Consider the following 27674-nt stretch of genomic DNA (forward strand, 5'->3'; position numbering starts at 1 on the left):
AATTTGTTTCGAAGCAAGCAGTGTGTTGTGGCAAATGACCACGGAATTGTAATGGTACTTGGCAAAGACGGAATCCGACAGTGTGTTTCGGCAAAGGCCGCAGAATAACGGTGCCTTGTAACCAATTTCCCCGAGAAAAATCAGTCCTTGTCAAAGAAAACGCAGCCGCGTAATCCTGCACAAGGCGAGTATATAGTGTCCGGGTAGATTATTTATCGGAGTAGTATAACTTGTTTAAATTGTTCGGAAAAAATTGCTTATAAGTCGGTAAGGTGAAATGTTTTTCTTTTGTCCTGTACTAGTGGTAAACTAATGCTCGAGTGTGCAGTCCTCTCTAACTCTAAGTGCGACTAAACAATGGAAGGGAATTCTAGAATGCAAAAACTAAGCATCCAAGAATTAAAATAAATAAATCAAAAGGCACCAAAGTTATTTTTAAAATAACTTGTTTATTTTCCCATTTCTTGGGATTTTTCCTTCAGTCATTTCAACTTATACGCTTTTTAAAATAGATTTTGTTAAATATTGTAAAGGAAACCTGTGACATGTTCTAAGGAGACAAAGTTGATGACCATACATACAGTGGTGATGCGGCATACATGTGGACGGCACATTGGGCAAAACTGTTGGGAGGAACATATTGCTAGGAGTTGAACAATTTTTCAAATTAAGAGTAAGAGGCTGATTCTACAACTAAATGTCTACGATGAATTAACCGCCTCGCCCTTCTTGTTTTTCTAGTTTCTGAATTAGTTTCTAGGTTCCGGAAAACCACTAGCAAAAAAGATACTTAACAAATATTCCTTCCGTTCCAACGAAGGGAGTAAAAGCTTATTTTTAAAACATTTTTTTATGGCTCAGCCAATTTCATAGCCTCTTTGATCCATACGAATATGGGACAATCCTAATCTTAAGGAAAATTTCCTATATAGCTTGTTTAATTTACGAGATTTGAAACCATAAGTTTGTCTTTCTACAGACTATTTTGTATTGTATACAATTCGAAAAGAGTTCATTTCATAAAGGTCCAACCTAATGGGATTTGTTTTGTTTTGTTTCGGTGACAAATAGGGCTTACCTGATCCTTCAAGTAACTTTATGAATTTTGGAATTTTTGCAACGATGCAATCAAACAAACTCTTCTGCACAATTCAGCAGCCCCGACCTGAGATCCCCCGCGCTCGTTCTTTCTCGCCGCTCCATGTCCCCGACCCGATTAGGGTTCGAGCCGCCGCCTCCCGTCCAGAACGCCGGTGCCACCGGTCTCCGCAACCTCTCCAGCACCGCCCCGGCCCTAAAACCCGGTGTCGCAGGGCCCGCCCTCAGCGACCAGCGAAGCAGAGGCCCGCCAGCGACCAACTCAAGCCTCCTCCTCATCCATGGGCGAAGGACAAAAAATTGTTTAGGTAGGGCGATTCGTAGAACATACATATAACATTTAATATTTATATTTTATAATTGCAAATTGTATTTTAATGTTCGTTGTTTGTATTTTTATTAATTCTTATAACATTTTGTTTTTAATATTCAATATTTCAATAGATTTCATGCAAAAAAAATGTCGCATCGTATACAGGTATAAACTATCAAGTGTGTAATAATCTTAATGCGTATTTTTTTCTAATAATCCAATGTTTCAAGTAAGCATAAATACATGGAGATGAATTATGAAGTTAGGTCTTTACAAGAGTAAATATATAGTTATATTTTTCTCCAGAAACATCTACATACTTATATACTTAACAAAATAGATATTCGGGTTTGTTATACCCAAGTTGCATGATTTTTAGTTAGAGATAAGTTGATTGTTCAGCCGTTGGATCTAGATTGTGTTTTAAAATTCGCAGCGAAAGGCAAATGAGTGACTTTGATACTATCGACCAAGAATTAAATCTTTTACTTAAAAAATCAGGCACCTGAGATATGGACACACCCATAGATATTTGGCAAAATAAACAGGGTAAATTTCAAGAAACCACGGTTTTGGGGGCCCGTATCAACTGGCCACAAACTTTTTACATCACATGAATTATTAAACTACCTTTTCTCAGTCAGGCCTAGGTGGGAGCTCTCGGCTCATTTATCTCTCACGTTTTTTTTTGTTTTTGTTTTTTAGAACAACGATCTGACTTTGTTTATTCAAGGAACAAAATAAAACTGATCGAAAAATTAAGACAACAACAAAGATTTTGGATAAACCGAAAATTATAACAAAAATCTTTAAAGCCAAGTTTTCTAGCCGCGCCGATCGCATTTTGATATTTCTCCAAATCTCTGGTGACAAAACAGTAGAAGACCAAACCTGCATAAGTTGTACTAACCTTGTATGTTTTACTGAGCCGCCCAACCCAGCGGATGAGAACTTAAGATCGTTGAACGCGCGGTTGGCCTGGGCACACCCCTCGCAAGACAGGTTGTCGAACCATTGAATCATAGCCGAACCGATAAGAAAGATGATCAAAATCATGAAATTACGAGCCATGGGATCCACAAACTCTATGGAGTAGATCATGATAGCCATGCCGGAACGGGGATGAAGCCGAAAGACCATTAATCCAAGCGTCGTTGCATCCACCGTTAGGTGCTGCCATCAAAAACACACAAAACCTTACAAAGAAGGTACTAAAATGATACCAGATGTTTGATCCGTAGTTCCTCTCAGCTCCTGGTCGCAAACGAGATATTTTTTGGTCGCAAACGAGATATTTTTTTCTCGGACGGCTAGGGTTTCACGCTGAGGAAAAGAGGACACTGTATTTTTTCCTTTTCTTTGCTTTGCTTGGCAACCTTCCCTGCCCTGGCCCATCTCGCCGCCGAGCGCCCCGACGGCCCAACCACGTAGCTCCTTGCCTTCCTACTCGAGCGAGCGCCGCCACCGCCTGCCGAGCGCCCGAGTCCCCTTGCTCCGTCGCTCGTCTTCCTCCTCGTGCGAGCGCCTCCACCGCAGATATCTATCTCCCCTGCAATTCTCTCGTCCCCGACCGTTTCTCCTCCCATCACCCCACGAACAGATCCCGCCCTTTAGCTTCCCGTTGCATCTCCTTAATCTTCCCCAATTCGTAACTGAGGCAAAAATCTACCTTGCCCTACCGGGTCCTCCGCCCTTGTCCTCATCTGCGCGAGCGAAGCAACTCGCCGCCGACGAGCTTCGCCGGCCGCCGGGCATTTACCATGGCACTCGTGGTGATGTGTGGGCAGCCATGCAGCGGCAAGTCAGAGGCTGCGGCTTGTCTCGCTGCATCTCTCCGCTCTTCCGCCGCTGATGTCACTGTCCGTGTCATTGACGAATCATCGCTCCATCTTGGACGCAATGATAGCTACAAAGGTATCGTCGGTTTCTATTCTGCATGTTTTGTCTATGCTGCTATTCGTTTTAATTTTATTTTACCATGTACTAATTTCTTTTTACCAATTTTCTTTTCATTGCTTAGATATGGTTGTGGAGAAAAACTTAAGAGGAGTTCTTAGATCAGAAGTTGATAGGTCCGTGTCACGGGACAGCATAATCATAGTGGATTCTCTGAACAATATTAAGGTGAGGGCAGTGCTTATTCCTTCGTTCTGTTGTTGCAACTTGCAATGACTAGTCCATTCTCAATTACTGACAGAAGATAAAACTAGTGCTGTATGGTCATAATCTTTATCTATTCTATTGTTGTACTTGGTACAGTGTGATCAGGGAAAGACTGGCTGCTAACCACTAACTACCAGTTTTGTGAAATCGTGTTGGCCTCCTCCCTGTGCAACAATTTCCCAAGCTGCTCAAATTCAACAATTTACAATAAAAATTCACCGTGTTCCAAATGAAAATTTTAAGTTTGGTTTTTCTGGTGTTGTTTGAGCGGTTACCGTGGTTACTGTCTGGTATCTGCGAAACAGTCTGAGGCTCCACATAAATGGTCCTCTGAGCTTATAGGCCACATCGACTCTAATGTCAAGTGTAATACGAACCATGAAGTGGATTCTGCTATTTGTGATGTGTTCCTTTACATGTGTGACGATTTCATCTATAATATGCAGGGGTACCGGTATGAGCTGTGGTGTCTTGCACGTGCTTCGGGAATAAGATATTGTGTGGTATTCACTTGATGTCTTTTTTATTTAAAGTTAATTCCATTTCATCAAAATATTTGTACACTTGTATTAGCATAGCATAATTAAAATAAACATGATGCATGTGTTCTGAAAGTACTACCTTTTGTTAGTACTGAAGTCAGGTATAAAAACAATCTGGCGAGTGGAGACAATCAGATGAATATCAATGCAGCATAAGATGAGAGCTAAGATGAGTAACTGGATGTGATTCTTGAACTGTGAAGACCCACAGACATTAGAATGTCAATTTGAGAAATGAAGTATAGTACAATAGATAATTTTATATGAGAAATTGGAGGGAAGGGAATAGACATCTGAGTTTACCTGATTTGACTTTTGGCACAGACTTGAGTAGAAGAGCAGGGTAGCTGTTCAGTTTTGTCCACAGATCTGGTTACCACATGTAGGCAGATATTCTACAGGCAAGCGAAACTCCTTTTCGAACTGGCCTTAAAAAATAAGATAGCATTAGCAAAGTGATGTTACTAGAGTTTTCTTTATTACATAAAAATCATGATTTGCAAACCATGATTACATCCTACATGAAGGATCGTCTTGCAGAAGGGCACTTGCAGAAACAAGCTTTTGCACCATTTCATATTGTAAATGATATTAATAGAAAGTAATTTCCTTCATATTTCATCTTTTATGTTTCAGTTCTTTTGTGATACAGAAGTGGACCATTGTAGGGAATGGAACGGCAAGCGTCAGGAGAAAGGAGAACCCTCATATGATAGTAATATGTAAGTAAGATGCTGTGGCTCTTGTTGACATGTTGTTTGCACAATATAATACTACCTCTGATGAATTAATGTATGAGGTAGGGGCTGCACGTTACTTTTTATTTGATTTCAAATTACAGATATGTTACATATAGTTGCCATTCTTGTTTCAAATCACTGAAAATATTTGATAGCCTATGGAAGCCTTTGTTATTGTATTGGGGAGGGAATTGCACAAACCACCCATCATTGGGAGGGTTGTTGCGCAAAACACCTACTATTCGTCTTTTTTGCGCAAAACACTTACTATTCATCTAATCCGTTGCACATAAGTCCTAACCCAAGTTTCAGCATGTTAACGACGTTTCTGACTGTGGGACCCACCCGTCAGTGCCAACATGCCAGCCTGGGCTTGCCTGCATGTAGCGAGTCGATGCCGATCGCCTTGCCTAGAGCTTCGGCGGCGGCTCACGCGGGGCAGAGCGCGTGGCGGCTGGCCACGCGGGTGAGAGCGTCAGCGGCGTGCACGTGCCAAGGCGACGACAGCGCCTGTGCGAGGGCGGGAACGGCGGCTGGTCCCGAGGGCCATGGCGACGAAGGCTTCAAAGCACGGTGGGCACGCGGGCGGGCTGGGCAAGCCATCGGCATACCGAAGCTGGGCAAGGCCATTGGCATCACCCCGATCTACGCTGGCAAGCACAGACTGTCATGTTGGCACTGATGGGTGGGCCGCACCGGTCAGAAACGTCATTAGCGTGCTGAAATTGGGGTTAGGACTTATGTGCAACGGATTAGACGAATAGTAGGTGTTTTTCGCAAAAAATACGAATAGTAGGTGTTTTGCAACAACCCTCCCAATGATGGGTGGTTTGTGCAATTTCCTCTTGTATTGGGTTATGGGGAAATAGTTGATCACTTATTCTCCATTTGTGACCTCTTCTATTGCGTCAGATTTGAAGATCTGGTAAGGAGATTCGAGAGGCCAGATAGGCGCAGCCGCTGGGACTCCCCCCTTTATGAGTTAGTTCCATTTAGAGGTAATCAAATTGTTGATGTTTGTCTAATTAGTTTCATTTTCACGGTATGCGTTCTTGAACCAGTACATAATTGTTCATGTTCTATCATATATATCCAGTCCCTTATGCACTCCCAGCATAGTAAATGTTCTGCTCGTATCTTCTTTGCACTTATTCCAAACTCTACTGGCTGAACCTCGAAATTATTGCTCGTTATTGTCTAGCCCTCGTAGAACAGCTGTGCAGGTGGTTAGTCACTTTAGTTGGATGGGTTAGTTTTAAATGTGTTATTTAAAACATGGAAACTTGCTGGTTTCTAGGCACAATCCTTCTTCTCCAGTTCCGGATTGGTTGCACTTGCATGGGGTAACCTATTAGGACTTGGTAGTTCAGTACCACCAAGAAAAGGGAACTTATATTTACCTAATGTCTACTTTCATAAATGCTCATCCTCTTCTTCCTTTACTTCCGTGACTCATCATGCCACTTGATCAATCATTCAATCTCACAATCTGTTTTGTTTACTGTTTTCAATAGATGGAGTAGTGGAATTGTCTCCTGTTATTGCTGAGGCTGTATCATATTTGACTAAGAAATTGGATTCAAAAACAAGAGATGTAAAAGTTCTCCAACCAACAATAGCCACTCAGTCTGTAAGTAAAATATACTTTTTCTAACAAAGGAGTTCTTAGTACATCATTGATTGACTGCAAGTCTGCAACTGCATGATTTTCTAATCCCCATGCACAATATGTTCCAGGGTTATTTGGTGCTCTCTTAATGCCTGTGTAAATTTAGTCTGTTACTAAAATATATTGCAGACTGATAAAAAGAACATATCAATTAATTGTGTTTGGTTCATATGCTTGTTTTGATGTTACACTGTGTCAAACAAATTATGTAAAAGAAAATATCAATTAATTGTGTTTGGTTCATATGCTTGTTTTGATGTTACACTGTGTCAAACAAATTATGTAAAAACTGATGGTGTGAATGCAAAAATAGTTAACATTCTTCTAGTAATACGCAAATACTGTTTACTTCCAACCTGGATAGTGTCGTCAGTGCAACTCTTCCATCCATAGTACTTCTTGTAGATCTGACTTGCTATTTCAGGTACGGACAACTGAGGCTAATTCACTCTATGAGATGGACAAAGCAACTCAGGTAATGACAAATGGCAGTTGACTTGATTCATACTTCATATTGTCTTCTGAAATGTGTCTACTTCTAGAAAACCTGCAAGACTGATACGAGCTGTACTTTGCAGGAGGTGGTCAGTGCAATCGTTGAGGCGCAATCTTGTGGTCTTGGCCTTGCGGTGAATAAGCTTTCTCTTGGGCCTAACTTGCCAACTATATCCTCGACTGTTTGAGACAAGACAATATTTTAGTAATTATATCACTGCTAGAGTTATAAATAAAAAACTCCTATTGGGCATCCGTAGTTATGTTGAAAATGTGCGTATGCATACTGATTCTTTTCCCAAACTTGCACATGACAATATATTACATTTACTATGGCGATCTAGGAATCATAGCAACTTCCTGATTCAAAATAACCTTCTGATATCATACACACCTTGTGCTCTGTACACAGATGTCACATATAGAGGTTTGTATGTGCATACCACTTCTTCTTTTCGAACCTGCAAATGGCTCCAAGCATCAATCAGGCCTAAACTCCGTGGGTGCTAATTTTCTGTCGACATGGTCTCGATTTCAGATTTGATTCACAATTTTTGGACATAAGGTGAATATCAAAGCTTAAGGGTGTGCATTTTGCCTTTAATACGTATAATATGTAATCAAGACACACAATTGCTGCCACCCTTGGATGTTATTGTTGAGTTGTGGGATCCTTAACTGTCTGTTACATTAATCTTCAAAGATCAGTTGGCCTACCTGAGCTACGAAGCCTCCGGCGCACTTTCATCAAGCTGGCAGGGCAGTACAGCTTAAGTGGACCACCCCCACCAACAGATGCTGATAGTGCGAAGAGGATGTTTGTAGACTATTTAAACCGAGAAATCGGTGCTTGATGGTTTCTTCATCTCATGAGTTAATCCTGCTGATGATGTGCTTCCCAAGGGACAACATACTCTGAGCAAAAGCACTAGGAGCCCTGCAGTGTTTTCTCCTGCCATGCTCCTCATCAGGCTTTTGTGGTGGCTAAATAGATAGTTTGCTTCACCCGAACTTCTACACAACTATTCAGAAATGTTAGCACACTATAACTTCCATATTGCAACATGTAAACTACATAATTTGGAAGTATTACTGAATTGTTTATGTGACAACAAATTTGGGATTTGCTCAGAATTTGATCGGCTTGTTTTGTGTTGCATTTCATCTGTTCTTTGATCGTTGCAGAAACCGCAAGATTGTATAACAATCAATTTAGAGTCCCATGGAAGGTTCCTTGGCCTCCAGCGTAAGTTTACCATGCCTAAATTTAGGCGTGCCATAGTTTTTCATGCAACAGTCATAGATTTCGAATACTTGGTATGAAATATATCCAAACAGATGTCTAACAAAAAACACATTCATTTTGCTACTGGGAATTTTCAGAACATTTCTATTTGGAGAACTTCTCTTAACGGATCACTTCCACTTAGAAAACTGTGATCAATGCTAGCCTTTTGTTCATACAACCCTAGCTTACATGTTATCCTAGTAGAACCATCTCATTAACCGGCACACGCGGTTCTCTTCATCCTTGGAATCAGTCATCGCCATCATCATCACCCTGGTTTCCCCGGGAAGCACCTTGGATCATTTCATCATCAACTCCTACAAAAGATTTTTTTAATGTTTAAGATTTAACATCACCACGGATAAACTAGAACGAAGGAGGATGTACCTTCGATGAAGGACTCAAATTCATCATCTCCAGGTCCTGTTGCTGTTGGTGCCACCCCGTTGACTGGTTGACTAATCTCCATCCAGTTTGGCTGCTCCTCCGGTCCCGAAAACAGTGAAGGTCTATCCACAACCCAATCATCAACTATGTCTATATTGTCTACTGAGACAGGATCAAATGCCTTAACCTTGCTTTGTTGCCTATGAACAGTTGTAAATCAAGTCACTTGTTACATCCATACTTTGCTGGGTTTTTTTTTCCTTCAGAATAACATGTCGATAACAATCAATGGAAAGGTTCTACGCAACAAGTTTGATTACCTGTGTTGTAGCCGTAGGTTGTATTGAACAAAGGTGAGGTAATGCATGCGTTGGCGTTCAAAAATACTCATTCTTGGGTCATGGATTTGTTCAAAGGGAATGTGTGTCTGATCACATCCTTTAGCACTGCAGGTTTGGCTGAGGATACGTACTGCTAAACGTGTTAAATTTGGGCAAGATCCTCCGTACATATACCACCATTCAGCTGCAAGTCAACACAATAATATGTTGAGACAAACCATAACTTATAAGTTAATGTTTTCACGTCCTAGGGTCAAAGAATGCATAATGCTAACAATGTCAATCAGTATTGAAGAATAATGCACCTATAATATCATGGAAGGTTGATCCAGAAACCCGACAAATGTACCTCATGCTTAAAAGGATGCTATAGTGAGCAACTCGGTATCGAGTGAGCGAGTACAAAACAATCTGTGTAGTACTAACCAGGTGGTAAAGTTCGTCTGGCTCGGATGGCCATTTGCCTACGAAAATCCCCTGCTGCCTCGCTCCGGTACATATTGAGCTCCTTCTGAATTTTATCTTGGATTTTGACATCAGACACCAGTCTTTCTATGCAATCTAGCATTCCTGAGAAAATCTCATTCGATACATTAGCTCGAATTCCATCAAAAAATAGTGGATTCAGGAAGAATCCAGCTGAATGAAGTGGCCGCTGCACGTGATTGTCCCATCTCCAGTCAATAATATTCCAGTAAGCCATGTAGTCGCTTTTCATCACCAGCTCTTTCTTGATTGTTACTTTTGCTTGGTATAATCCAGCATAAACATACCCCATTGCAGGTCTCTTGTTGCTGCCAACTAGCTTAAGAAGATGTATAAGTGGTTCGGTGATGCGAACAACCGCAGCACAAGAAGACCAAAATTGCAAATTACTAACGATATTGCTCACTTCGACCCCTTCAGGTTTCTTTGGCAGCAGGCAGTGTATCCATTCATCTGAACTGACCATGGCTTGCAAAGCGTCCTTCAGACTGTACATGTTCTTGAGCGTGACGAAGTTCATAGCAGCACGAGTCTCTGCAGGAACTAGCAGATCCTTCCCATGCAGATGCTTATTCATCAAACTCAATGCAAGTGCACTGTTGTAAATAAATCCAGTGATGGCTTTCGCATTGCTTATCATCTCACTAATTGCCGGCACCTTGCTAAAATCTTCAAGCATACCATCAATGCACAGGTAAGTGCATGGAGACCAGAACAATGTAGGAAACATTTCGCCTAGCCTTTCTCCTGCCGCTGCATGAACCTCAGAGTTCTTTGTGATTACTTGGACAACATTTTTCTCCCCAAGCTCCTCAACAACGCTCTTCAGTAGCTCACACAGCATATCTGGCGATGCAACAATGTCTGTTGCATCGACCGATTTCAGAAACATAGTGCCTTCTGGGCAATACACTGACAAGTTCATCAAGGTCCTGCCTTTATCAGTCATCCACTCATCAGCCAACAGCGAGCACCCCGTCCGGGCCCATGACCGCTTGTAGAACTCAACCTGGGCCATCACTTCGTCCAGCGACTTCTTCAGAATGCAGCCTCGGAAGTCATGGTAAGAGAGCACCTCAGGCCTCCCTCGCACAGCCGCGATAGCGTCGACCATCGGCTGGAAATGAACGGAATTCACTGCCTCCAATGGCACACCGGCATCGTACAAGAACCTCCCGACTGCCATGCAAACCTGCTCCTTCTCTGAGCCGGTTGGATTGAAATGCGTCGACGACGATAGTGCGGCTGCGTCAAGCGCCATGACAGTCTGATGATGAGGCTGATGCGTCTGAGCAGCAGAAGGAGTTGTAGCAGGCTGGAGAGGCTGCTGGGCAAACTGATGCGTCTGTGCAGCAGGAGGGGTTGTAGCAGGCTGGAGAGGCTGCTGGGCAAGAGGAGGAGCGCTCAAGGCGTGCCTCACCGCCACCGTCTTCTTCCTCTTCTTACTAGCAGTAGCAGTAGCAGCAGCATTAGCATTACTCTCCCTCGTCTCCAACGGCGGCGTGTCCTCGACGGGCACCTGGTTGAGCGTGAACATGTTGACGGGGCTGCTGACCCCCATCTCGGCGCCGCTGCCGTTGGAGGGCGAAGAATCTAGCACGCCAGCGATCTGCTGCTGCCGCCTGCCGTCGGCGAGGAACTTCTTGCGCTGCTTCTTGGCGGCGACCTCCTCGAGGCTGCGGACCATGACGTCCTCGACCTCGGCGGGGACCTTGGGGCAGAGGCAGGCGTTGCCGGGGCGGCGCGCGAGGTGCTCCTTGAAGCGGTGGATGCCGCCGCCGAGGAAGTGCTTGCCGCAGTAGGCGCACTTGAGCCGCACCCGCCCCGCCGACCGCACCATCACGCAGTGCTGCCACGCCGGGTCGTGCTTCTGCGCGCCCACCGGCACTATCACCTCCGCCGCCCCCGCCGCCGCCTCCGGGGTCTCCATCCTCCGAGTCCTCCTCCCGCACTGCGTCAGCCATCATCGCCAGTTAGCTGCTGTCACTGACAGCTTAGATCCCGGATTATTTGCTCCCGAACGAATTAATCCCACCAATTTAGCCGTGGGGAATAAACCTAAGCGGGCGGATTAAACCAGGAGCGGAGAAGAAGAAGAGGAGAGAAAAAAACTCACCGGTTTTTCGGCGAATCGGGGGCACGGAATCGGCGGAAACCTAGCCGGCGCGACCCGGTGGAGATGCCGAGGGAGAGAGGAAAAACCAGGGGAGGGGGCAGAGAGAGAGATGAAACGGCTCGGTCTAATGGGGCGGGCCGGTTCTCGCGCTGGTTTGGTCCGGGTCGGTTGGGCTCTACGGCTGGCGGGGATGCACCTGGCTAGGTGGGCTGAATGTTGGGCCGGTTCGTGAACAGAACCTCCCGGTTTTGTTGCGTCTCTATCAATCTAAAAAAATCTATTTTAGACTGTACAGGTTTAATTACCTTCCAGTATTTTGGATCCTTTTCGCCTTGGTAGCTAACTGGAACAAGTAAAAGCCAACAGTATATTTTTGTGATCTTATTACTTGCCAATGTACTAACACTTTGCAATAATATGCGTGCATTGACCAATGCAACAGAGGTTTATCCTCCTTATCGGACAAAAAAGAAGCCAACAACATATTGTTTGTACCAACATATTGTTTCTCTTTTCCTCGGTTCTGTCTAGATCATGCACAACAACAAATTAACCTCCCTCTAAGGCTACCAAAATTCATGCATTGACAAATTAACCTCGCTCTAAACCACCTAGAGAGGGTTCACGCTGTAGTACAACCCTACAGCGCGAACCCGCTTCCTCCTGGAGTAGCATGTAATATTCCTGTGGTTTTGAAATGTACGATTGCCGTTAGAAACGAGGGTAAGGCCTGCTGCACATGAACACCGAGTTAGTACCAATTGCAAAATGGCTGTACAGCTCCAAACACTGCGCTGTTAATAGGCACCGTGGTCTAGCTGAGCCCAAGTTCTTTTTTTAGCTGCTCAAGGACAGCCTCTATGTCAGACATGCCATCATCAGAGCTGTTTGTTGTTGCATTGTCGCCCCGAGAACCACCGCTTTTCCCTCCAAACTGCGTGTATGAATCATTTGAATTGTCTTCCTCGGGACTAGAGTCTTCGATCTTCAGTTCGTTCTCTAGAAACTCGACAAATTCCTCGCCAATTGCCTGATTGAGCAAAATGCAAGAGAAAGTTTATACAAGGTTTAACATCCAGCATAATTACTAGATGTGGCATTATCTGTGTTCTAAATTCTACTCACTCTGATGCTAAATTCTTCTAATTAAAACCAAGACAAGAATTTAGGATCGGAGGGAGTAATACCAAGTGGTTATTCTTTTTTTTTTTTCCTAAGTGGTTGGAATTACAACGAGCAACAGAAGTAGAGTATAGATCAACTTACTGATAATTCTTCCCACAAGCTTTTAGGTTTCTGGTCTGAATTCAGGCTAGCTTCCCAGTTCTGAAATTCCTCTTGCAGATCTTTAAGGAAATCCGCTGCAAAATCAGATTCAGGATCACAGCGGTGTCAACAAAATGGACATTTTGTGATTCTTCTATCTGCATAACTATCTGACCTATCAGCAAAATCAAACAAGGAAAACTGCAAAAGAATATTGAAGTCTGCAAGAGGAAACTGCAATGAAATGGCACCGGCACTAATCAAACTGCACCACCGTAGTACCGATGATCAACAACGGATGAAACATCTATTCACATACTGGCATAAATTCTCCAGCCCCATCACATAGTAGTTTATTACTAGAGCAGAAGAGGAGAGGTTTCAGTACCAAACCCGTAGAATTGCTCTTCTTCTGCTGCAGCGTCAGCTGATTTACTGCTCCGGGATGCCCAAGATGACGAATCCGTGCCGCTGCCGCTGCTGGCGTACTTGGACCGGCTCTCCGAGTTCATCAGCGTGTTGTACGCGTGCTTGATCCGAAGGAACTTCTCCTGCGCGTTCGCCTGCACTTGGAAATTAGCCGGAGCTCGTCACGGACGCGCAAGACTAACAAATCTCCAAGAGGGGAAGCAAACAATGAAGCGGAAAGAGTATGGAGCACCAGAGCGGCAATTAATCGGCACGCACCTCCTTGTTGACGTCCGGGTGGTACTTGAGCGCGAGCCGCCGGTACGCGCGCTTGATGTCGGCGGGCGCGGCGGACGGCGGCAGGCCGAGCACCTCGTACGGGGACTCCCTCCTCCGCCCGCCGCCGGCTCCCGCGCGGACCCGCACGCACGACCGTCGCGTCCGCGGAAACGAGGAGGAGGAGGAGGAGGAGCTGGAGAGGAGGGGAGCGACGGCGCGGAGGCGGAGGCGGAGGAGATTCTGCGGCGGCGGAGCGGGGCGGCGGGGGTGTTGTGAGAGAGGGAGTTGGGGACGTGGTGCGGTGGCCTGGACCGGCGGCGGCATGGCGCGACCGGGGGAGACACCGGCCACACGGGATGGGGGTTGCTGGAGACACGCGGCCGGCTACTTCGAATGGCTCCCGACGAGCCTACGACTGGAGCACAGGCAGCAGAGCATCCGCTGTTCAGATCGAAGTGAGCCGTATAGGTCATGATCGGACGGCCATGGGTTTTTTTTTAGGGACGGACGGCCATGGTTTGTTTAAGCTGACGTCTAGCGATGACTAACAGAGCTGATGACGACTAGCTGAAGTTCATCACTCATCATTCTGACAAAAATTAAGCTTTCATTTTTCTTTTCTTTTTGAAGTGGACTTTGCTTTTGGTTTCAGAGCATCTGCATTCCATGGTTGCTGGGGCAAATATGTCAGATTGAACAAGCATCTAACCATCTGAGCAAGGTTAAGAAAAGCAGAGCAATAATAATACAAGCATCTGCCAGAACCGTACAGGCAAACGCTAAAATGAAAACGCAGAGCTGATCAGCGTCATACAACCACCGTAGCATATAAGGTTGTACATGCAAAATCATCCAAATCCTACCATGCCTGGTCTTCAGCCTTCCAGAATACCCCTACTGGCCACTACGAGGTCGAACTGGAGCTGGATGACGTTCATGGGCCTAGCAGCAAGGGTGGATCCTTCTTCCCACTGCCGGAGTCAGAACCTTCGGACGAGACCGCAGCAAATGCGCGGAGTGGTGGCTCGAACATCTTCCCGGCAACATCTGGTGGCGGCTGTTGGGGCGCATCCTCTCCGGGGAGCACCACGAGGCCCTTCTCTCTGAGAGACGATGGCTCGTTGTAGCACTCCTTCCAGAGAGAGTCGACGAGTTGCCGCTCCTCACGGGCTGCATGGAGGTCATCAGCGTCCATTGAGCTGATGCCTTCGATCCGGCTCCTGAGGACATCTTTCAGCTTGTCTTGATCAGGTAGGGTGTTGCCAGCAGCGGGTGTCTTGTCCCGTGCCAGCTGAAGGAGACCGCCTAAGGCGGCCTCTCGAACTCCAGCATCGTCGCTGGAGGCGAGGTGCATCATTAGATTTGGGAGACCAAGCTCTGTAGCAACGCTCCTATCCGCCTTGTTGTCTAACAGGTATTGCATGAGATGTAGAGCTTTCCTGGAATGATACATACAACATTGTTATGGAAATTTTAGGAAGACAATTCAAATAGCAGTGGAAATTCCAAATCAAAGCGGAAAAGTCCAAAATTCAACACGAAAACATCAGCAAGACCAAATCATGTGGCTACGTGGCTTCACATCTAGAAGAGTGGATGTGTTGATTACTTGATTCACATGTTAGCATATTTATTCATAGCACCAAGATTCCTGAATACAAATTTCAGTGAAGTGCCCATGTGTAGAATAGAGAAGCTAGTTGCCCCCAGATCCGCTGCATGCAAATATTGTGCTAATAAAACAACCAAATAATCAGAAGGAAAGAGGAGCAGATGTTGCATGATTTGGATGAACAATCCTCCACAGCTATTCATTTTGTACTAACAAGAGTAGATATGCAAAGCTCATGTTTGTTGCATAAGGAAAAATCATCCAAGTTGTTCCTGAATATAATTTCCTGCTTGCTCGGTGAGTGAATTGCTATAAGATATAATCTACTGGAATTGAGGTTTAGTATATCTATCTGGTGCATAGATGTTCACTTATGATATGGTGTGTCATAGATGTTCCAGATATCAAACAACATACCTCTGAAGTCTAGCATCATCAGAACCAAGAGCATCTTTCAGTGCAGCATAGCCATTTCCTAGGCAAAAGGCAGCAAGTCCAGGTTGGTTATTACGAACCAGAGCTGCAACATGATGAAATGATATCTATGATTAGCTTGAAAAACACTATATGCAACTTCTTGCATGAGATTGTTTTGTCATATATAGAATGCCTTAATACGACAAGAAGAAGAAATGACTTACAAGATATTGCTCCAAGAGCTTTTGTGCGGGCAGTTGTGCTAGGATCAGATTTGAAGTTTGTCAACAGTGGCTCCAGTCCATTAGATTCCATGACAAGCTGCTGACTTTTCGGATTATTTTGCACAATTGTACTCACAACTTCTGCTGCCTTTGCTCGGATGCCAGCATGTGAATTTTTCAAGTAACCAAGTAGAGGATCTAATCCACCAATAGAATGGAGATCTGCATGGACAATTTGTCAATGGTTAACCACAAAATAACCATTTATAAGCAGAAAAATTGATAGATTCAACCATGGTCTTTACCATTTGCCATATCAATCGACTCCACATGCTCTTGTAACTCATCCAACATATCTGGGCACAGAGTTAGAAAATGACTTGGCACTCATAGCTCAATGAAATTCACCATTTAACAAGCATATACACATCAGAATCGACAATCTAGTGTAAAAAGGTCCAAATAATCACCATGTAAAGCATAACAATTCAAGGTGTTTGAAATATTTTATTGAGCTATCATATCCTTCGGACATATATATACCATGAAATTAAACTAAGGCGTATCATCATGTCCTTGATCCTAGTTACAATACTGAAGCAAGAAATATTTGCATGTTGTCAAGCACATGAAGAGGTAACAATGCACTCAAAGTACTCTACAGTTATGAAAATGCTCTCAGATGTGCGCCAGCAGGTAAACAACGTTAGATATCAAACTACGTAAAATGAACTTATTGTAACAGCTATAGGTAGCAGCAAGGAAGTGAAAGCATGATATGTGATGTCTTGGTCTGCATAGGAACACTCGAAAGAGTACCTTCAATGTTCTCTGGAGTCACACCATGAGACTGCAACACATCGTCAGGGGTCTTCATCACCTGGGTGATCTCTTTCATCCTGCTGACAACATCGATCGTATTCGCCTGCATTGCCTCCATAAACCATTTCCTGTCCTCCTCGCTGCAAACCGAAATCAAGTGAACTATTAATTACAGGAGGAATGCTCGGCCACACAAGATGTTTTTCGGCCGCTTCGAACTGAATAATTTTGACGGCTCCCAAACAAGTGAAGAAACGATGAAGGCTTGACCAGAACATTGGCTTCTTGTAGATCAACAAAATTAACGATTTACTGACAAGGCTGTTACTGCAGCTTCGTATTAGAACTACTTTGGGAGTATAACAGTATTCTAACACGAAGTATGATGCTAATTTAACGAAACAATGCAGCTCGCATATCATGATTCATCACAGATACGAACTGGCAGCTGATACAGTATACTAAAAACAACACAAGCACAGCACACAGCGTCCGTGATCGCATTCGTTAACTAAAAGTTCCAGTCGGTACACACTGGGTAACTGGAGCCAATAATAGTTCTGGAATTGAATCTGAAGAAACCGCACCAGATTTTTACCCACGCTTTTCATCGCGAGACAGCGCTTTCTTCCTAAAATCTAACCGTAACGGATGTAGGCAGAGGGGAAGGGGGGGGGGGGCGGACCTGAGGGCGCGCGGCGGGTTGGTGCCGTCGCCGTGGGCGAGGCTCCACTTGAGCAGGCCGTTCCAGTCCGGCCCTCCTCCTGCTCCTTCCTTGGCCATCTTACCCAAGGGCGGAGGAGATGCAACGGGAAGCTAAAGGGCGGGATCTGTTCGTGGGGTGATGGGAGGAGAAACGGTCGGGAACGAGAGAATTGCAGGGGAGATAGATATCTGCGGTGGAGGCGCTCGCACGAGGAGGAAGACGAGCGACGGAGCGAGGGGGCTGGGGCGCTCGGCAGCGGTGGCGGCGCTCGCTCGAGGAGGAAGACAAGGAGTTACGTGGTTGGGCCGTCGGGGCGCTCGGCAGCGAGATGGGTCAGGGCAGGGAACTTCTCCTTGCTTCCCTTTTGTAGTGCTCCCGCTTCTCTTCGCCTTGGTCAGTCGTGGCGTCGTGGGGACGGGGAGACCGGGAGATGGCCGCGGCGGCGGAAGAGCCTGGGGTGTTCTCGAACCTACGGTGCGCTTTCTCTGGAGGGGAAGTGTCTTGGGCCGTCTTGCTTCTTTCTTTAGAGGATTGGGTCGGCTTGCTGTTAGGCCATCAAAATCCCAAGGCCGCCGCATTTACATCCGCAGGCCGTGTTTGATGGGCAGTACTGGGCTGTGATATAACCGTTCTCTCTTTTAAAAGTTGTGAAGGCACTCCGTTCTCTCTCTTTGGTTTGTTTTGTCTGTTTAATTTTAAAATACTTCAATTCATTCATCCTAGGACTTACTTAAAAAGACTCGAAAGTAAAAACGGCAGAGTAGTCTTTCTGAACAAACAGTCCTGATCTTCAAAAATGTACACGATGGATGGTAACAGGAGATCGAGCTCGGAAATTTGGGATGTATTTGGTCAAGATGTTGATTGCCGGCCGAAAAAACAGCTCGGATATGTTTGGTTAACAACAAGGTTGGCCATATAGTAGTGCTACGTTGCGGTAGTACGAGCAGTAACTTTCCATCGAGATGACATTCATTATGACCGACTCGGCCGCAGAGCAACATTTACGTTTATACAGGGAGAGCAGTACATTCATGCACACCAACATCAAACACACTCCTTCGAACTTGTGCGTTGTCCAAACTCCTAATCTCTCGTTAACTAACACTAGAAGATGCTACAGGGAGCAAAAGAGGAAACGCACACGTCACATCCTTCTTCTTCACCAAAACAAGACGGACGTGCATATCCCTAGCTATGCTTGCTACGAGCTACGAGCTATACGTACTGGCGCTGCTGGTTTTGCACTTAAGACTGACTGGGACGAACTACTGCACGGCACTACGTGGAGCTAGCTAGGCGGCCTGCGGTGGCGCGAGCCGGAAGAGGGACTCGATGTCCGGCGGGTTGAAGTAACCCCCCTTGGGCGGCGCCGCCTTCTTCTTCCCGAGCTCCGCCGGCCTCTTCCTCGGCGGCGGCGGCGGGCACGCCGCTGGCACCGCCGGGATGCGGCACTCGTCTCTCCTCGGCGTCTTCCACCCCGCCTCCTCCTCCGCCGCCGTCGTCCCCCAAGCGCCGTCGCTCTCCATCCGCAACTCCACCTCCATGCCGCTAGCTAGCTTCTCCTCCTTGAGAGATCAGTTTTGAAGCAAAAGCTCTAGCTAGCAGTTTGGTGAGCTAGCTAACTTCTACTACTAGTAGTACTACTAGATACTAGAAGAATAGAGCAGGTGAAAGTGAAGTGAAACCACACGAGCCAAGCTGAAGGAATTATTATATACGGGCACAGTAGGAAGGGGAAGTGGAGTCCAGCGCGCGGCGCGACGGACGGTGGCGGTTTTTGACGCCGTCGGGAGCAATGCTGACCATCTGTATGATTAGTGGGGTCTGTGGGAGGTGGGGCCGAGATGTCCGTGAGAAGGGTGGGAGCGCGTGCGGGTGGATGAAGGATTTGGATGTCTGCGAGAGCTACGCGGCACCGGCTCTGGAACGCGCGGGAACCGGAACGCCGAGCGTCGGTCGAAAGTGGGCGAATGGTCTAGAGCAGCATCCGCCTCGGATTCTCTGCGCCCATGCGACACGACCGGTCAGACCACCACTATATTTGTGTCCGAGTGATGTTTGTTTTTGGAAGATTGTCTTGTGTCATGAAAGAGGGAGACGAAAACTACTTCACACCAACAGTGTCCGTACATCTCCAAGGAACCAATTTCTTCAAATTCATATGTTGAAGTTGGGGGTGGTGCTCGTGAATCGACTACATGTAATATTTTCGACAATTAATATGAATCGAAAGAATAGCTAACAAAGAAAAACTCTCTAAGAATTCAAATTCTCTTGAAAATTCTAACATCTGGTTTGGCACCTCGTCGTTTGGGCCTAAACTCCCTTAAATTCATCTTGAATTCTAGAAACCGACTCACTTGACTAGCGCGGAGCAGAAGAATTGAATCTGAAATTTCATGAAATCACAATATAAATAACATCAATTTTTCTCTAGAAGCTATCATTTCTCTAGACTTGTCTCCATGTGGCAGACAAACACAATTAATCAGAAATTCAAAGTCAACCTAATAAATTCCTATTAACAATTTGATTCTATTTCATTTGTAAATGAGGGTTATTACCAGACGAGTATATTCATTTGAATCAAAGAAGTCCCAACACAATTATTGTGTGCTGCATTACCAGCATTAGAAACCGGAAATGGTCCGGGGTCACATTTTAGTTTGGTCGCAGTGGGTCCAAGTTAACCGAGCGGTTCAATTCATACACAGCCTGGAATATTGATGAGGTCTAGCTTTGTACGAGTACTACTAGTAGTACGGAGTACTCCTACCGGAGAAGAGAAAGCCCTGTCCTATCCTGTCCTGGACTCATGCATATCTCCTCGGTCCTCGCCGCCGGTGCAGGGGGGGTTTGTGGCGGAAGGCGTGGCCACGTGGAGGCGCCTCTGTCGCTCGGGCAGTAAAAGCGCGCGCTAGAGTGGCCGCCCGTCTACCACGTGGAGCCGGCCCATTGACACAGCTGCTATACATACCCGGTCTCTCTCTCACTCTCCGTTTCTCTCTCGCTCGTCGTGTTCCCAAGCTGCTGAAGCTTCGCCGTGCGCGCTGCTTTTACCCAATTTCTTTTCAGAGATTATTCCTCCCCGTGAGAAGTAAATAAATGGGTACTCGTTTTCTGGCTACTCGAGCAGCCAAAGATGTTCTTATCTCAGCTAGAGTTAGCTAAAACTTTGGTTCCAAAAAAGATGACAGTGGGATGTTTTTCCGCTCAAAATGTTGAGCGCTAGTGCAGTGTACAAATTTCTTACATGGGGATATGTTCTATTCTTACTGGCACTTGCGTGAGATAAAAAGTACGACGAGACAGTGGCTCACCGGAGAGCGGCGAAAGGTTTCCTTCACTTGAACGGAAAAAAATATATTTTGGATTCGAACATGGAAAAGTGATTGCATCATAGAACAAACAACAACGACACTGAAAGCACAGAAAAATACTAGTGCAAGCAAGCCAATTTGCAATAGAACAGGAACAACGACAACAGAAAAAGCTTGAAAACTTGACGACCGGCTGCGACAAGACAACCAGTGGCCTTGTGCATACGAGACACACAAGATAGGAAGCAGCGGAACTGATCAGAAATGGTATCAGGCTATCACCACGTTTCTTTTCTTTGTTGTTGATGTTGTAATCAGCACTGGTTTATGGAAGCAAACCCGAAAGAAAGTAAGCATACATGAATAAGAAAGGAAACGGCAAACAAAAAGGCAGTTGCAACAAAAACTTCAGGATAGATCTTGCTGAGTTTTGTGCGACTAGTTAGTCCTACATTTCTCGAGAAGTCACAAGGATCTCATCTCCCATGTCTTCAACCCTAAGCTCGGCAAACAGCTGTGTAACATGAGAGTTCCTCAATCCAGCCACCACAGAGCCTTCTTACTGCCAACACAAGCTAACAACAGCCTTCAAATTTCGAAGACAGTCGTTGGCGAATGACAAAATAGGCTATTCCTCAAGAAGATGAAATCGCTGCCCATTCTCTACCGCAAACCTTCGCAGATCAAGTAGATTTCCCTCGAACTAGATCTTGTCGCCTTAGGCCTCAGCAAAGATACTTTCTTAAACTTCTCTTTGCAAAATCTGCTAAACCCTGCAAATGGAACGATTGGTCATTCATCAATGTTGGCGAATGACAAAATGGAACGATTGGTCATTCATCATTGCTGTGATAAAATATGCAACGATAACGAATACAAACTCAAGAGGTAAGAACTTCATGTAACCTGGTACATCTTCGTTCTCCAGAAACTTGATTACTAGGTTGCCTCCCCGTCTAAGAACACCATCCTCGTCAGGATCAGGACCCGTGGAGCTCTGGAACTTCTCCATAGTGATACTGTAGTCAGCTGATTCTTTAAGCTTTATCTTGCCAATTGCTAAAGAGAGTGCGCGCATGCCCAGCTCACAAGATATAGCTTCATCTTTGGTTGTGATCCCTGAAACTACTGGGCACATGTCGGATAATATTACAGAAAATCCTCGTTCCTGTACAGCAGAGTGCCATCGATTAATTATTATCAACAAAATGAACAGAGAATCACTAGCACAGCACAAATATAAGTCAGAATCATTGATCTGGGGTCTCCAGTTATTGATCATGAAATCAGGCACGGCAAGTTTGGTGTTCCGACAGATGAAGCTTCATAATTTGCCAAGGTGAGGGTTGGGTTCACATACGTTATGCACATAGGACAAAACAGACTGAAAAAATCTGGTAATCAATTACGTATTGTGCTGCTGATACAAGGCTAATAGCTGAATTAGTTCATATTGGTTCATTTCAAAGTAGGATGTATCATATCCAGCTACATTCTCATTTTCAAGACTACCTTCGTTTATAACGAGTAACTGCCCCTCCATTACTCGCTAAATATTATCCGACCTTGCAATTGTGTGTCTTGACATCTGTTACGCATCACATACTAGTGAACCTACCCTCGGTTTATATTTCAAAAACTCATTGCACGACTGTTGGTTAATTAACAGTTCTATTCTCGCAAGCATCGCCAGCCAACTAACTGCAAGCCTTGAAAATGGTTTCAATATATATGCATTTACAGTTGAGTCGCAAAGGTGAACAAATCAAGCCACATTACAAGTTCAGAATAACGTGTAATTCAGTCAGTGCCTGATTTTACTAATCTGAGTAAAATCCACATCCAACAACGTAACGGATACTCCTAGATAAAAGCAAGCAATCGAACCTGCGGCGACATTGCTCTAGCTTGCTGCTTCATCAGAGCCATGACATCGGCGCAGACCGTCCTGACCCGTGAGTCGCAGTGCGCCGAGGGGACCTTCACCTTCTGCTCTGCAACAACCGAGCACCCGCATCAGACCAACATCCAGTCCATAAATCACAAATATCAACGCCAACCTGGGCATCATTGGCAGGTTGGCTGACCAACCTTGACATCAAGGCCGATGACCACGCCACCCTTCTCGAGCGGGCCGAGGTTCTGGCAGGCCACCTGGAGCCACGCGCCGGGGGCGCACCCGAGGTCGAGGACGGCGGCGCCTGGGGCGATGAGCTTGTGCTGCTTCTGTATCTGGATCAGCTGCAACAACAAAAAAAAGAAAAGAAGGACGAAGCGAAAGCGGGTCGCGTGAGACAATCAGTTGAACGCGGAGCGCGGGAGCGAGAGGGAGGGGGTGGGTGGGGTGGAGGCGCTGACCTTGAAGGCGGAGCGAGCAACGTAGCCGAGGCGCTGCGCCTCGCGGTAGAAGAAGTCGGCGGTGCCCGTCGCGCCGCTCATGTTCCCGTTTGCGCCGGCGGCCGGAGAGCGGAGAACGGCAGCCTCGGAACGGGGTTTGCTAGGGTTTTAGCCTCTTAGACCGTTTTTCGCGGTCCGTGGACTACATGGGCCGGCTGACCTTGCGAGCATGTCATCGGACGGCCTACATGCTACGGTGGGCTTGAAAGAACTGTTTAAGGGTCCGTTTATTTCGCGGGCGAGCCAAGATGGACAGGGATATCCATGAATGGCATGGATAGTAATATCCATTTTTCGTGTTTGGTTGTTTAAATTGGATGAGCCGGGTTTCTGTTTGGTAGAATGGACAAAAGATGGGTGGATATGATATTGATAATTGCAATTTCGAAATTAATTTGAGATGAACTAACAACAACAGCCATCGCAAATTCACTAGCAAATCCATCGACTCCGTCCATTCACTGGAAATAATAAACCGATAGATTCGCTGGCAAATCCATCGAGTCCATCCAATCACTGGAAGTTGAGATGAGAGAAACCCAATACATGAAAATCAATCCACTGGAAGTTGCGAGGCACAAAAGTAGCAACAACATCTAGCAACCCCATGAAATCCCATGGATTCTCGGCCAAAAATTGGAGCAGCTCGCAGACACAGCAGGGAGGCGGAGGCTCGTTTCTCGCCGTGCGACAGGAACGCAGCGGCTCATCTTCTTCTCCATGTGGCACGGACGTGGAGGTGGAGGCGCATCTTCTCGCCGCCGCCGCCGGGAATCGGGTCTGGAGTTGTGCCGTGTAAATCCTCCATGGCCGCCTCCAAGAAGCACTCCAGCACCACGTTGCGTGAAGAGGCCGCGCCTCGGAGGTTGCCGGCGCCGTGGGGTGGAGTGGCGCGACTGGAGGTCGCGGGCGCAGCGGGGGTAGGTCGCCGGGGAGGGCTGCTGCGGGAGGGGCTCCGTGGGGAAGGTCGCCGGCAAACACAGGCGTCATGGGGAAAGAGAAAAACGGTTCGTTGTTTTTGCGGAGGCCGCGCTACTGGATGAGGCCATCCGGCCAAATTTTCCGGATGTGGCCAGCCGGGATATTTGGGTATATTCCGTTTTGCTGGATGCTCTCAACCATCCCATCGAATCAATCAAACAAGTGGCATCCATAAAAAAAAAGTGGATATTCCTATCCCCATCCAAGCCTATCCAGGCAAGCAAACGCATCCTAAGTGCCGCTCAAAGAGCTATCCTCGGGAAAAAAAAAAAGACTAATGGAGCTTGGGGCTTGTTGTCAAATTCAAGAAAAGAGAAGAATAACTGACTGGTCAAAAAAAAGAGAAGAAGAACTGCACCAATTTAACACGCCGATGTTTTTTCAAAACAAAAATGTGACGGACGCTTGAATTTTGATGTTCCAAGAACTTGAGACCGTCAAATTGTTCATCCATAATGCGCTCATAAAAAAAAAACAATGACTGTCCCTGGGTTAGGTCTTATTTAGAACATAGAAATTTTTATACTGTACTAGCAAGCCGTAAAAAAAATACTCAATCGCCGTGGATGTTTCATCAAACAGACAACGATGACGACGAAGCGTGAGAGGGTGACGTGGCCCATCTCTACGCCGCGGCGCCTCTTGGCATGTCCAATCTCCACCCCGTCAGATCACCACGGCCTTCCTTCTTCTAGACAGTTCTTGGGGCATCCTGCTACTCCCTTCTAGCGTCATTCCCATCCTTCCCTTCTCCCCCGTGAAACCTTGGCACCACCGAGGGAATTCGGCGATTCGCGACCAATCTGCACTACACCACCAGCTCTCCGCGCCATGGCGGACCCGGCCGCTCCTCGCTCCACCGTCCTCGTCACTGGCGCCGGCGGCCGTACAGGTACGGCATCCCTCCCTCCCCGTCTCCCTCCTCACTGCATTTCCGCCCTCGTACTTGGCACGCGTTCTAGGACATGTTTCTCCGAACAGAACCATGACGAATTCGCCAGTCTCGATGGGAGAATTCCGATCCGTGACAGCGCTCCGGGGAATTCGATCGAACTGGCATGTATGTTGTATAGGCTCTCTAGGGCTAGGATTGACGAGAACCCTTGGCAGCTCTAATCCATTCTGTTAGAACTTAGAAGTACACTTGTGTACTGTGCATTGACTCCTGTCCTGACTCCTAACGCGCATAGGGTTACTTGATTTTTAAGGCCAAATCGTCTTCAACAAGCTCAAGGAGAGATCCGACCAGTTCGTCGCGAGGGGGCTAGTGAGGACAGAGGAGAGTAAGCAGAAGATAGGAGGAGCAGATGACGTTTATGTTGCTGATATCAGGGAGGCAGATAGCGTCGTGCCCGCTGTTCAAGGTGTCGACGCTCTCGTGATCCTCACCAGTGCCACCCCGAAGATGAAACCAGGATTCGACCCCAGCAAAGGCGGTAGGCCTGAGTTCTACTATGAAGATGGGGCGTATCCGGAACAGGTTGGTCTTCTGTGCCGCTTTTCTGATCTTCGATGGATTTAGGAAATTTCAGGGAGTTCCGGTTATGTCACTTCAGTGCCGCTCCTGAAACTTGACTTAGGCGAGTGTCATATTCTGAAAAACCCCAACAATTAAGTGCTGATTAATTTTGCTATGAATGTGTTTCAGGTGGATTGGATTGGACAAAAGAACCAGATTGATGCAGGTAAGTGTTGCATTGATTCTGCGTTGCAGTTTGTACAGCAATTTATGCGTGTTTGCTAAGTGGATTGTGTGTTGGACAGCCAAAGCAGCTGGTGTGAAGCACATAGTGTTAGTGGGATCTATGGGAGGAACAAATCCTAACCATCCACTTAACAGCCTTGGCAATGGCAATATATTGGTAAGATACTGGAGATGAGTCTATCCATCTTTGCTTATGTTGTACTACTGCAGATGATTTTCTCTAGCTTTCTCTGGAAACTTATTATCTGCAATATTTTAGTATTCTGTAAAAATAGACACAGAGTGTTCGACAAATGATAGATTGCCAGTAGATGAGCTATATCTGTCTCTGACGGAATGTTCAGTTTTCAGAGTTCTAACAATTGACACGTGGAAGGATGTTTTGCCCTAGAGATGTTCAATTGATAGATTTTAACAAATAGCCCATGACACAAAGCAAAAACATACCAAGAAACAGAGTTTTACAAATGAATATTTCTGAATACTAAATTCCCTCTGTAGATATATTTTACAAGTGAACCTCTCTTTTGGGCTGAAATGTTCATGTCTGAAGTCTTGCTTTGTTTTACTTCTGTTAAAAATGATTGCCTACTTATAAGCTAGATATACACAGTGCTTACTCAGCTACTCATGGTATAGTTTATCCAATAATCCAATGAGACAAATCCATTTGCAAATTTGGAAGATCATATTATTGAAGATGTGACATCTTGATTATTCATTTCTCTGTTATAGGTCTGGAAGCGCAAGTCTGAACAGTATCTGGCAGACAGTGGAGTTCCTTATACAATAGTAAGGTACATCGAAGAACATGTATACCAAAAGAACATCTTCCCTATTTTCAAAATAAGAGAAAAAAAACAGCAGGCATCAGTTTGGATAAATGACATCCTTTAGATCAACAACTGTTGAAAAACAGTTGCTCACATTTCTGAAGTTGAGCAGTTACTCTAAATATGCATCAGTTTGGATAAAACTTAAGATTACTATAGAAGTTTGGAATAAGTCCCTATATGCTACTAAATATCTTCAAATCCTGCATTTCTTGGTGAGATAAAGGGGTGAAGCAAATATTCAGTGGCATCTAGTAGTTTTTGTTCATCTAAGTAACACCTGTCCGGATTGTGTAGAATGTTCTGCTAAATCTTTCAGTTTTGGTAGATAGCAGATAAATTTGATTTGAAGAGGTGTATTTTGTTAACATGTACAAGAACACTAGAACAGGTTAACCTCATCCTCTTCACTGATACACAATATGTTCCGCTTCAATTTAGGCCTGGTGGTTTGCAAGATAAAGATGGGGGCGTGAGGGAGCTGATTGTTGGGAAGGATGATGAGCTTCTCCAGACTGACACCAAGGCAATTCCTAGGGCTGATGTGGCTGAAGTTTGTGTTCAGGTAAAACATGTACTCGTGTGATAATGCTGCAACTGTATTCTGTGGACAGACGCTTTGAGATAGCCTTTCTGATTTATATGTTTTTCTTCTTAAAATAGGCCCTGCAGTATGAAGAGACAAAGTTCAAGGCGTTTGATTTGGCCTCAAAGCCTGAAGGTGTGGGCACGCCAACGAAAGATTTCAAGGCGCTGTTCTCCCAGGTCACCTCTCGGTTTTGAGTTATCTATCATATCAAGGAGCATACTCGCATTTCCACATTTTTTTAGGCTCGTCTTGGATATGGATGTCTAGCTGGGTAGCTTTGTGCATGATGATGATGATGATGCAGTGTGGTGTACTTACACAATCGTTGTATCAAACTTGCTAGAAAAATGTCACCAAACAGTTCAAAAACACATTGCCACAGCTTTATAGGACGGTGCAAATCGTTGTATCAAACTTGCTAGAAAAATGTCACCAAACAGTTCAAAAACACATTGCTACAGCTTTATAGGACAG

At 45.6% G+C, this 27674-nt stretch overlaps 7 protein-coding genes and 1 non-coding gene across 9 annotated transcripts; 3 read left to right on the forward strand and 5 right to left on the reverse strand.

Annotated features, from left to right (window-relative positions):
- Nucleotides 1-2733: 2733 nt before the first annotated feature.
- Nucleotides 2734-8179, forward strand: LOC104581522 (protein KTI12 homolog). Its single transcript, XM_010229247.3, has 9 exons — nt 2734-3325; nt 3432-3535; nt 4021-4077; nt 4753-4838; nt 5769-5854; nt 6371-6486; nt 6950-7000; nt 7104-7190; nt 7710-8179. Exons 1-9 carry the CDS (start codon nt 3172-3174, stop codon nt 7872-7874), a joined length of 906 nt encoding a protein of 301 aa, XP_010227549.1. The 5' UTR covers nt 2734-3171; the 3' UTR covers nt 7875-8179.
- On the forward strand, nt 5188-5555 carry MIR7769 (microRNA MIR7769). Its single transcript, NR_127060.2, has one exon. It is a non-coding gene; the product is annotated as a microRNA MIR7769 (primary transcript).
- A 123-nt stretch (nt 8180-8302) lies between the features above and the next one.
- LOC104581525 lies at nt 8303-11846 on the reverse strand. Of its 2 annotated transcripts, XM_010229251.3 has the most exons (5): nt 11639-11779; nt 9463-11473; nt 9016-9220; nt 8696-8895; nt 8303-8625 (listed from the first exon to the last, which is right to left on the reverse strand). In XM_010229251.3, exons 2-5 carry the CDS (start codon nt 11450-11452, stop codon nt 8558-8560), a joined length of 2463 nt encoding a protein of 820 aa, XP_010227553.1. In that variant the 5' UTR covers nt 11453-11473; nt 11639-11779; the 3' UTR covers nt 8303-8557. The 2 variants fall into 2 exon arrangements, 1 of the variants encoding a protein (XP_010227553.1); XR_002961687.1 differs by lacking the exons at nt 8303-8625; nt 8696-8895 and having other exon boundaries at nt 9088-9220; nt 9386-11473; nt 11639-11846.
- A 218-nt stretch (nt 11847-12064) lies between these two features.
- Nucleotides 12065-14031, reverse strand: LOC104581526 (dnaJ homolog subfamily B member 8). The gene is made up of 4 exons (XM_010229256.3): nt 13592-14031; nt 13293-13467; nt 12905-12999; nt 12065-12668 (listed from the first exon to the last, which is right to left on the reverse strand). The coding sequence occupies exons 1-4, from the start codon at nt 13913-13915 to the stop codon at nt 12453-12455; spliced, it is 810 nt and encodes a 269-aa protein (XP_010227558.1). The 5' UTR covers nt 13916-14031; the 3' UTR covers nt 12065-12452.
- A 234-nt stretch (nt 14032-14265) lies between these two features.
- On the reverse strand, nt 14266-17856 carry LOC100829272 (hsp70 nucleotide exchange factor fes1). Its single transcript, XM_010229259.3, has 6 exons — nt 17352-17856; nt 16664-16806; nt 16150-16200; nt 15845-16066; nt 15621-15723; nt 14266-15030 (listed from the first exon to the last, which is right to left on the reverse strand). The coding sequence occupies exons 1-6, from the start codon at nt 17447-17449 to the stop codon at nt 14526-14528; spliced, it is 1122 nt and encodes a 373-aa protein (XP_010227561.1). The 5' UTR covers nt 17450-17856; the 3' UTR covers nt 14266-14525.
- A 454-nt stretch (nt 17857-18310) lies between these two features.
- LOC112269745 (cyclin-dependent protein kinase inhibitor SMR5-like) lies at nt 18311-19066 on the reverse strand. Its single transcript, XM_024456776.1, has one exon. It carries the CDS (start codon nt 18917-18919, stop codon nt 18668-18670), a length of 252 nt encoding a protein of 83 aa, XP_024312544.1. The 5' UTR covers nt 18920-19066; the 3' UTR covers nt 18311-18667.
- Nucleotides 19067-20950: 1884 nt separating this feature from the next.
- LOC100834173 (ribosomal RNA large subunit methyltransferase E) lies at nt 20951-23215 on the reverse strand. The gene is made up of 5 exons (XM_003563508.4): nt 23054-23215; nt 22787-22936; nt 22583-22684; nt 21602-21863; nt 20951-21468 (listed from the first exon to the last, which is right to left on the reverse strand). The coding sequence occupies exons 1-5, from the start codon at nt 23132-23134 to the stop codon at nt 21359-21361; spliced, it is 705 nt and encodes a 234-aa protein (XP_003563556.1). The 5' UTR covers nt 23135-23215; the 3' UTR covers nt 20951-21358.
- A 1522-nt stretch (nt 23216-24737) lies between these two features.
- On the forward strand, nt 24738-27650 carry LOC100832019 (uncharacterized protein At5g02240). Its single transcript, XM_003563502.4, has 7 exons — nt 24738-24965; nt 25282-25553; nt 25722-25758; nt 25838-25935; nt 26514-26575; nt 27053-27176; nt 27275-27650. Exons 1-7 carry the CDS (start codon nt 24905-24907, stop codon nt 27392-27394), a joined length of 774 nt encoding a protein of 257 aa, XP_003563550.1. The 5' UTR covers nt 24738-24904; the 3' UTR covers nt 27395-27650.
- Nucleotides 27651-27674: the final 24 nt, after the last annotated feature.

The sequence above is a fragment of the Brachypodium distachyon genome, chromosome 1, assembly GCF_000005505.3.
Source record: "Brachypodium distachyon strain Bd21 chromosome 1, Brachypodium_distachyon_v3.0, whole genome shotgun sequence".
Classification (NCBI taxonomy): Eukaryota; Viridiplantae; Streptophyta; class Magnoliopsida; order Poales; family Poaceae; genus Brachypodium; species Brachypodium distachyon.